This window comes from Sminthopsis crassicaudata, chromosome X (assembly GCF_048593235.1).
Source record: "Sminthopsis crassicaudata isolate SCR6 chromosome X, ASM4859323v1, whole genome shotgun sequence".
NCBI lineage: Eukaryota > Metazoa > Chordata > Mammalia > Dasyuromorphia > Dasyuridae > Sminthopsis > Sminthopsis crassicaudata.
In genome coordinates this window covers 81,195,360-81,205,410 of record NC_133623.1, presented here as the reverse complement: position 1 = coordinate 81,205,410, position 10,051 = coordinate 81,195,360, and the positions used below count along the sequence as shown (strand labels likewise).

The 10,051-nt window shown below is 56.2% G+C and overlaps 1 protein-coding gene across 1 annotated transcript in view; it reads left to right on the top strand.

The window, feature by feature from the left end:
* Nucleotides 1-2,995: 2,995 nt before the first annotated feature.
* The window catches only part of LOC141548519 (phosphatidylinositol-binding clathrin assembly protein-like), a 42,377-nt gene continuing 35,321 nt past the window's right edge, over nucleotides 2,996-10,051 (top strand). The window contains exons 1-5 of the mRNA XM_074277469.1: nucleotides 2,996-3,494; nucleotides 5,334-5,476; nucleotides 6,382-6,457; nucleotides 8,057-8,159; nucleotides 9,438-9,531. Of these exons, the coding sequence (XP_074133570.1) occupies nucleotides 3,365-3,494; nucleotides 5,334-5,476; nucleotides 6,382-6,457; nucleotides 8,057-8,159; nucleotides 9,438-9,531 (546 nt within the window). The 5' untranslated portion in view covers nucleotides 2,996-3,364. The remainder of the gene's footprint in view (nucleotides 3,495-5,333; nucleotides 5,477-6,381; nucleotides 6,458-8,056; nucleotides 8,160-9,437; nucleotides 9,532-10,051) is intronic.

The following is a 10,051-nucleotide window of genomic DNA, read 5'->3' as shown; positions in this document are numbered from 1 at the left end:
CCTCACCCCTCAGACGAGGGTGTTCCACCTCCCAGAGATGTGAGGATTATCAGCTAACGATTGGAGAGTGCTTAGCACAGTACCTGGCACCTAGGCCTTGCTATAGAACTGTTAGCCATCCCCCGGTTGCATTGAGTTCTGACTTCAAATCCAGAGCTTTTCTTCCAGCACCAGCCTCTGGTGACCGTCTCTTCCGACTCCACTGGTCCCGTGAAGACTTGTCCTGTCCAGACAGATCTGGGAGGTCCTGGGCGAGTGATATTAATGGGGATCCAAGACTAGGAAAGGACAGCTGAGTTGTAACCCACATCTCCACGGAGGTCTCTAAAACACAGCCTAGAACAAGTTGCGCTCAGGAAATCCGAGGAAAGCAATCCCAGCTGTTTTCCCAGTCCAGGTCATCATAGGGAGACAGAAGCTTGATGCCCCCTGGGGATGGGAGCATGGGCTTGAAAGGGTGCCTAGACCCCACGAAGGGGCTGTTTGATACTCAGACGGCAGAGATCCAGGCTCAGTGGAGGAGGTATATGTTTGTATCCGTGTGTCTGTGTGTGTTCCTGAAGGATGAGGAGTGGCCCCGAGACCTACTGTGTGTTGAGTAAGGAGCTCCCATCTTGGGTTTGCAGCAGAATAATGGAGGCCAGAGGCCCCAACCAAAGGGAGCCTGGAGTTCTGTGCCTCTGAACCAGCCGAGCTTTCTGGCTGACGGTAACTGGCCCCAGCAGTTCTATTAGGATTCCAAGCAGGAGCAGGCCCCCAGCTGTGCTGTTCACATCCAAACTCGGGACGGGAACATACCGAGCTCAGCCCTGAATCCAACTGCTTTGGGAGCACCGAGGCCTTGTGAGTGCCCGGGCCAAGCTGTCCCTGGGGCCCTGGAGTAACCCAAAAGGAGGACGGCCTATCATGCCAAGCCTGGAACTCCAGGGCCAAGCATAAAGGGAATTAAGAGAATAGGATACAGGGAAATACACAGCAGTTCTCCCTGAGTGTCTGTGGGATGAACTGGGAAAAGATAGCATTAGAAAGCAGAAGTCAATTGATTTTATTTATTTATTTATTTTTGGCAAAGTGACTTGCCCGGGATCACACAGCTAGGCAGTGTGAAGGGTCTGAGGCCAGATTTGGACTCCAGGGCCGGCGCTCTATCCACTGCACCATCCAGCTGCTGTTCCCCCCCCCCCCCCAACATTTTGTTTCCAAGAATCATGAAGTGAAGAGTTGAACAGAATTCAAATGAGGGGCAGCCACTAGGCTTCAGCTGAGGCAAACCCTGACGTAGGAGCTCCGAATTCCGACGTGACCTACCCCTGACCAACATCAAACGCTTCAGAAGGGGCAAGAAGGTGGACGGGAGGTCTGGCGATATAAAGCAGTGGGCCTGGGGATGTTGGGCAACCTTGGAGAAGGCAGTCTTGGCTAAGTGCTAGAGATAAAGACCGAGCGATTAGGCAGTTACAGATTGGTGAGGCAGTTTGGAAGTCAGAAGAGGCTGGGGGCAATAGCTTGGAGGGGTAGCAGGATCCCAGGCACCCTAGACGCTTCCTCACATCACCCAAATGTTTGAAGCCAGAAGGGAGGCGGTCGATGGAGAAAATTGGGTGGGGGGACATAGCAATGGCAGGGAGGGCTACCGCTCCTGATAACGAACAGAAGGAAGAAGACAAGGGAACACTGCTGGAGAAAGAGGGGACACCTGGGAAACGTGTTGGATTTGGGGGATTCAGGAAGTGGGTGAAGGACAGGGTCTCTGCATAATGGAGATGGGCCTGGGATGTCCCCTGTCGGATGTGCTAAGTGGGCACATCAGTCTGGTCTCTGCTCTCAAGTCAGGCCACCTACTCCTAAGGACCCTCCTCTCTCACTGATTGAACGCCCGCAAGAACCAAGGAGATCGGGCCCATTTCTCCCCATGTGTTTTTTCCCGGAGGGGATGGGAGGGGGTGGGGCCGGCTTAGGAAACGACACTTCCCCATCCTAAGCTGGCCAGGCCTGGCAGGATCGGGCCTGGATGCTCCGGGGGAAGTTCCAAAGGTAATTTGGGGAAGGGGGTGAGGAGAGAGCCGGCCGCACCCCCCTTCTGGTCCGGATCCATGGATCATTCCGAACCCTCCACAGCCGAGACCTCCAAATTGGTCCAGTCGGGGACCACATAAAGAGGCCCGAGCCCTTCAATTTGTTTCTCTTTGTGGCTTCTTGTTGGCCCTGGGCTGCAAATGCTGGCCTCCACACCCCGCCCCTCCCTGGGCATCTGGCTGGCACCTTGTTGCAGTTGGCCTTCACCGGCCTTCTGCTCTTGTCGGCAAAGCCCCCCGGGGAATCCCCGGTGGGCTCGGAGTCGGGAAAAGCAAGGTTCAAAGCCAGCCTCAGACACTTCCTAGCTGTGGCAGCCTGGGCCACTTACTTTCCCTGCCTCAGTTTTCTCACTTGCGAAATGGGGTTAATGACACCACCTCCCTCCCAGGGTAGGTATAAAACTCCAATAAGATGTTTGGCACCCTTTGTTTTCGGACTTTATCTCAGGCTTCTCTTTCCTAGGAACTATCCCTCGGAACAATGAAAAAAAAAAGGGGGGGGGGAGCCAGGAAAGCACTTGGGCAAAAGTAACCCACGCGTGTCTGGCAGGAGCGGCAATATTCCGCCCCCCTGCCCCCACCCCCAGTTCCAGCGGCGGAAAAGGCTGGGAGCGCGCCAGCCGCTTCTTCACGTCAGGGTCTGCAATTCCACCTCGGAAACTGAGCCACACTGCGGGCCGGGCCCGGCAGGCGGAGGGGTCGGCCCCGAGAAAGTGCTCCTCAAAACGGCCTTCCCTTCTCGGCCGGGCCCGCCCCCTGCGCCCCACCCCTCGGGATCGCTAACCCTTTAAGAGCGGCAGCGCGTCCCCCCGCACACACACCCCCTCCCCGCCTCGCTCCGAACGTTGAGGGCCGTCGAGGCGCGTTCGGGCTCCTGGGACCGCTTGAGGCCCTCGACCAACCAGCGGCCGCGCCTCGACGGCCCCCAACGGCGGCCCCCGGCGTTCCAGGACGCGCAGCCAGCTGCTCGGCGGAGGCGGTGGTCGCCATCTTAGGGAGGTGGGCGCGCTCTAACCAGCCGGGCGATCGATCGGCCCCCAGGCGGCTCCCGGGCGCGAGACCATCCGGCAGACCATCAGTCCATCTGTCCGTCCGCGCGAGCGTCCGGCAGGGGCCAGTGGCGAGAGGGGGCGGGGCCTGGCGGGCAGTGGCAGCGACGGCAGCGGCGGCTTCCCGGCCCCGCCCCCGGCCTTGGTTCCCGGCTCCGCCCCTGGTCCCGCCCCCAACCCCGGCCCCGGCCCGCCGCCCAGCGGGGGACACCCCGGGCGGGCGCCGGGCAGCAAGGCACCATGTCGGGCCAGTCTTTCACCGACCGGATCACGGCCGCGCAGCACAGCGTCACGGGGTCGGCCGTGGCCAAAGCCGTCTGCAAGGCGAGCACCCACGAAATGATGGGGCCCAAGCAGAAACACCTGGACTGTGAGTAGGGTCCCCTCCCCCTCTCCCGCAGCCCCTCCTCCCGCCCCGCACCCCCATCCCCCACTCGCCCCACCTCCCGCCGCGACCCCCCTCGGGCGCCGTTCCGAGGTGCCGGGAGCGGCTCTCGCCCCCCCAGGGCCGGCCTCGCCTGTGCCAGCAGCATCGTGGGAGCAGCCGGGCTGCGGGCTGGGTGCGCGGGCCGGGTTCGGGCCGCTGCGCTCAGCCGGGCGCGAGGTGCCCCGTTCGCGGGCAGAGCTGGCCAAGCCCCACCGGACCAGTGCGCCACTTGTTTGAATGTTCGGTGGGCTGGGCAGCTGGCGCCCGTGGACCGAGCTGGGCACGAGCTAGGCCCCCCTCCCCACTTAGGTGACACAGGAGGAAACTGAGGTCCAGGGATGGGCGCACGGAGAGACCTCGAGGTGCCACCCTAGCTCCTCCCCAGTGAGCCTCGATAGCTTGGCCCCCGGTGACCTTGGCCGAGCCCCTCTCCCGCCCTGGGCTTAAGTGTCTCCTCTTTGGCACGAACGATGCCCCGCGGCCCCTGCCAGCCCCACCTTCCATGCCCTGAAGTCTTGGCAAGCTTCCTTGGGAGTGGCTGGCAGACCCCCCCCCCCCCCTCGACTTTTTTTAGTCAGTGTTTTCCCTTGTGCTCTCAGACTAATCCTAACTAGCAGCCGTGGGCTATTAAGGGGAGAACTACCTTAGGGGTCGTGGGGGTCCAGCCCCCCCATTTTACCAGCGGCCTCTAGCTAGAGTGGGAGGCCAGCTTGACCCCAGTCTTGGGGAGGGGGAGTTTCCTCCCCCGGGTCCTGCTGCCTCTTCAGGAGATTTCTGAGTAGAGAATGAGTGAGTCAATGAAATCCACATGAGTTTAGTGTTGGGGAATTGACCTGGGAAACTCTCCGCTCGTGCCCCGCCCCCAGCCCATTGTCCCACCGGGAAGTACGGCCTGAGGGAGCAAGTTGAGCTTCCCGGGCCAGATTTCCCTCTCTCCATGGGGGGGAGGGGGGCAGAGGAGCTAGTCATGGGCCCGAGTCAGGGCTGTCCACGTTTTCAGGTGACATTGCTCCTTGCACGCTTCCAAGCTCTCCCCAGACTTCTTGATCCCAGCGGCCCCTCCTTCCACCCGGGGCCCTCAGCTTGGGACTAGCTGCTGTGGCCTGGATTGGGGGTGGGGTGGCGCCGGACCTCCAACAATGAACTTCCAGGCTCTGGACTCTTAGCCAAACTAAGTGTTCTCTGTGCTTCTGAAAGCAGCCCTGGCCCCCTCCCCTCCCCCCAGGCATCAGGAGGTAGACACTCTGTGCCAAAATATAGCGGGGACCTTTTGCCTCAGTGACTTAAAAGGCGCTTGGGTCCGAGCCCCTGGGTGGGGAGGCTGGATTTGAGTTCTTGTAGTGGGTTTGCTAAGCCGGCCTATCCTGGGACTCCCAGACTTGGAGGTTCTGAGGCTGTGAGACCCAGCCCGACTCGCAGTGAGGGCCCCATTCCTCTGAGTCGCCCTTGACCCATGAGTCCTTTGGGGTGCTCTGGGGCTCCGGGGTGGTATATGGCACCTCCTTCTCCCCGTCACTGCTTCCCGGGAGCGCTTCCGGGCCCACTCAGAGATAGCAGGCCTGGGCTGGGGGCGGGCAGTGAGAGCCAGGGGGCCATGGGATGCGATGGGTGGGTGCAGAGTACAGGTGACCCCGTTTGGGACGGGGCGGGGACTCTCTGGGGGGGACAACATGGAACCGGCACCCTCGGCTTTAAGGATTGGCTCCATAGGATTTGGTTAAGACAGTCCCTTTGGCTCTGGGCCTGAGACTTGATCTGTCCCGTGGCTTCTTTTGAACTTAGACCTGATCCATTGCACTAACGAGCTGAACATGAGCATACCGCAGCTGGCCGACACACTTCTGGAACGCACCGTCAACAGCAGCTGGATAGTTGTTTTCAAGGCTCTGATCACAACCCACCATCTCATGATGTACGGCAATGAGGTAAGAGGCAGACTGCTGTCCCCCCTCCCCAGGGTTCCGTCTGGAACTCATCCTGGGGGCACCAGCCCACGGCCCCCTGCTGTGACTCTCAGGAGGGGGTCTCTGGGAGCGCTAGGTAGGTAGGTAGGTAGGTGGCCGCTCCGGGCCCTTTGGGCAGCATGGGTCCCACCGGTCGCTGAGGTGGGGAGGCAAGGGAGGGTGCCAGACTGGCGCTCTCCTTGAGTTTGAGAACTCCAGCGAAGAAACTTCTCCTAATCCCGGTCAGGCCGAGCTCGGAATCTGGGGGCTGAGAAGCTGGCCTGAGGGTTCCCAGGAAGGAAGAGGCTTCTCCCGGGTGCCAAAAGCAGATCCTCCCGACTCCCAGGGGAGCCCTCTGTCCTTCAGGGAGGATGTGCTGGAATTGTTTGGAAATTCAGCTCTCTCAGCCAGCTGTAACGTATGGTGCGCCTCAGGTGGAACGAGTCGCTTTCCCTACCTCCGGCTGTCCATAGCACAGGCCAGGATTGCTCTCCCTTCTCCTTTTTCTCCTCCTTCTGCCTCCTGACTCAGATCTGGCTAGAGTTTTCACTGGTTACAGTTGGAGCTCCTCCTCTTCCTCCTGTGATTTTCCATCTGACATGAGCAGACCTTTTTCTTCTCCCCAAATTTACAGGAACAGAATGAGTGAGTGGGCAGGCCAGGGGACAGCCTGGAGGGAGAGTTGGGGCAGCCTCAGGGCCCACGGCCACTGCCCAGCATCCAAGGGGAAGTTGCGGAATATCTGGGCCTGTGGATTGGTTCTTTCTTGAACCAGATTGAAGGAAGAGTTGGGGGGGGGGACACCTTGGCATCTCCAAAGACTCTATCCTAAATCCATTCTGTTTGCAAGAAACAAAACCTAACCTTCCTGACCTTTTGACCCACAGCGTTTCATGCAGTACCTTGCATCGAGAAACAGTCTGTTCAATTTAAGCAACTTCCTGGATAAAAGCGTCATACAGGGTAAGACCGACGCTCTCGTGGGGATGAGAGACAGACAGTCGAGGCAAAGTCTGGCCCAGCAGAGTGAGAGAGCGGGGAGGGGTGGGCTGCTGATCTTGGATGCTTACATTCCCCAAATGGGGAAAGAAGGTTCAGCTTTAAAGATGACAATTTGTGGGCTGGGACGGGGGGGGGGGGCGGGAGACGGGATATGGTATCGTGGTATCTGAAGGACTAGCACGTGGCTGAGGACACAGGGAGGACGAGTAACTGGATGGGAGGGGAGGCCGCCTGGAAGAGGAAGGGCTGGGCCACCAAGGGAGATGGGGAACCCTCCCCTCCCACAGAAGGGCTGCCAGCACAGGCTGGCCTACCACTGCACAGCCATGTTGGAGAAGGGATGGTATAATGTGGACAAAGTCCTTTCCAACTCATTCTGGGATTCCCTGACTAATGAGCTTTTTAAATAAGGCCTCTGATTGATAAGAACTTTTCCCCTCTTGGAGATTAGAGACTAGAGGAGTTTTGGTTAAAAACAGTAACAGCCAAAAATGATATTGAGACCTTGACTCCTCCCAGCCCGAGGGAAGCCCCACACAGAAGATACTGGCAGGAGATTGCTTGCAAGGGCCCAGACGGTGGCCATTCGTGCCTTTAGCAGCCCTGTGCTGAGCACCTGTCCCACGTGAGGCAGCTTTTTGCAGAGCGCACATCCACAGGCGTGTGGGCCTGCAACCCTCAAGTCTGGTGTCTGAAGCTTGTTTTTCTTTCTTTAAAAAAAGTAGCTAAATATTTTAAATAATTATTAAATTATCATGTGCATATAAAATATTATATATATCATATACTTTAGTAGTCTTTAAACAGTTTTAAAAGGTTAAATTATTGTATATTATATATGTAATATATAATTAATTTTTTTAAAAAAACAGCTAAATATTAGCTAAATAATAGCTTTTTCTTTTCTTTGTTTTATTATTATAGCTTCTTATTTAGAAAACATATGCATGGGTAATTTTGCAAGACCTTCTGTTCCAAGTGTCCCTCTCTTTCCCCCCATCCCCTCCCCTAGATGGCAAATCCAGCTAAGAGATGAGATCCGCCAGTGGAATACGGAGAAATGACCTGGGCTCCCCAGGAAGGCTAAGGCCTCATGGCAGCTCAGCCACAGGGCCGCAACAGTTCCCTTCTCTGTAAAACAAGCAGGCAAATCAGGAGTCTCTCACCCGGCCTAATCACTTGCTAGTTCGCTAAGACTTAGCTCAGCTATCAGCCTGCGTGCTCTACCTATTCCAAGTTGACCGGGCTTTCTCTAGGCCCACATAACCTTTGACCCAGTTCATGACTCCATGGCTATCACTGCCTCCCAGCTCCCTTAACCTCAGAAGGCTCTCAAGGCTGTGTAGAGCTTCAAACGTGGTTCTTTCTTAATGAAAAAGCGACCAAGATGCTGAAAGAGATGGCATTGAAGGCACCCAGCCCTTCTTGATCAGCAGGGCATTCCTTGAGGAGCGGGGGACCTCAGGCTGTGACATGGGACACAGTCTTGGAGAGACCTTGTCTTTAGTATGTAGAATAAATGTGAGCAATTGGAAATAACCCAGATGTCTTCATTTTTAGGTTACGATATGTCTACCTTCATCAGGCGATATAGCAGATACTTGAATGAAAAAGCGCTTTCCTACAGACTGGTAGCAGTTGACTTCACCAAAATGAAGAGAGGGTTAGTAAGCGTTTTCAGGTTGTCAAAAGAAGATGCAGTTCTGTGGAAGGTTCTTGCTGAATTGCAGTTTTTCCGAACGGAGCGGTTGCCACCTGGATGCACGGATTTCCCTCTGTCATTCTGGTTTCTGGGAGTCTTCCTGTTGTCTGTTCCACAGGAGAGACTCCATCTGGAGAGAGCCTTGTGTGTGCTCTGGTGGCACTGCTAAAAGTCCAGCCCCTAGGCGTGGCACGCAGGGATCCCCGGCTGTAGCATGGCCACCGTCACCTCAGGGGGTCATATGTGTTCCCTGTAGGCTTAGCCTCACCTCAGGGGGGCGGAACCACTAGGGCCCTCTGCCTGGCATGTAGGGGCCCCTGAATATAGGATAGCCACTTTCACCTCTGGGGGCCATATGTGTTCTCTTGGGGGGCCAGAGCCATCAGGACCCTCTGCCTGTCATGCAGGGACCTGGGGCTTTAAGGTGGCTGTCCTTACCCTGGAGAGTCATATGCATGTTCCTTTGTAGCTCTGCTAAAATCTGGGCCCTTTGGCACGACATGCAAGAATCTTTGACTTTAGGGTGGCCACCCTCATCCCAGGGAGTTACAATTGTGTTTCCTGGTAGCTCTGCTAAAATCTGGGCCCTTTGGCGTGACGTGCAGGGATCTCTGGCTTCAAAGCAGCCGTCCTCACCCCAGAGGGGCCGTGTTTGTGCCCTAATGGTTTTGCTACAGATTGCGGCCCCTCAGCATGGCATGCAGGGACTCCTGTTTTCAGGTTGGCTGCCCTTACCCCAGAGGGACGCATTTGTGTCCCCTGGTGGTTCTTCCAAAGGTCCAGACCCCCCCTCATGGCATGAAGGGACCTCTGGCTTCAGGCTGGCTGCCCTCACCCCTGGAGGGCAGAGCCTTCCTGCTGACGAGTACTGGCCTGGTACCCCACCAGAGGTCTGGTTCTGCTCAGTTTGTGGAGGCTCCTCACCACCTGGACTGCAGGGTGATGGCTTTGGCCCAGTCCTGTGGCAGACGTCATGTCATTTACCACAGTCAGGCGGCTCCTGTGGCATCTGCCGAACCGCATAGACCTTGCAGCCTGTGTAGGGGAGAGGTCATACATCAGTGAAATGTCCACCCTTTGACGTAGTGAGTAGACATTTGTAATTCGCTCACGAGCACTCACAACGCAAGCGCATACTTAAGTGTGTATTGTGTGTGTTCACATATGCCATGCGTGTGTGTGTGCATGCTAGCACATATCCATATTAGCTGCTCATACACCTGTGATTTGTCTTTCCAGGCCTGATGGAGTCATGAGGACCATGGGTACTGACAAGCTCCTGAAAACCCTCCCAGTTATTCAGAACCAGCTGGATGTTCTGCTTGATTTTGATGTAAGAATTTTCTTTTTAAAAATACATTTGAATTGCTCTGTTTTCACCTTTCCTCAGTTTCCCCCTCTGCCCCTACTCTTCCCCCTGAGCCATCCCAAAAATCCAAACCTTTTTTGTTTTTTAAAGAAAAAGAAGAAAAAAGTCACAGTGAACAGAATTGGGCAAAATGGGCCCAGTCCCCCATCTGGACTGTGGAGGGGGCATCTTCTTTAAGGCAGTTTCCCAAAATTCATGTGTGATTGTTCTCTGGTTTGTGTGCCAAGTGTAGTTTCTACTTCCGTAGTTGTAGTCACCGTATAGAGTGTCGTCCTTGACTCTGTGGACTTCCCTTTGCATCGATTCCCCTAGGTCTTTCTAGCCTTCTTCGGAGTCATCCCACGCATCATTTCTTACTGCCCAGTAGTCTCCTATTGCATTTCATGGACCACATCATGTTGAGCCATTGCTGGGTACTGGCCTTGTCTTCAGTTTTTTGCTACCACAAAAGGACTGCCCCAATTTAGTGGGTGTAAAGGAGGTC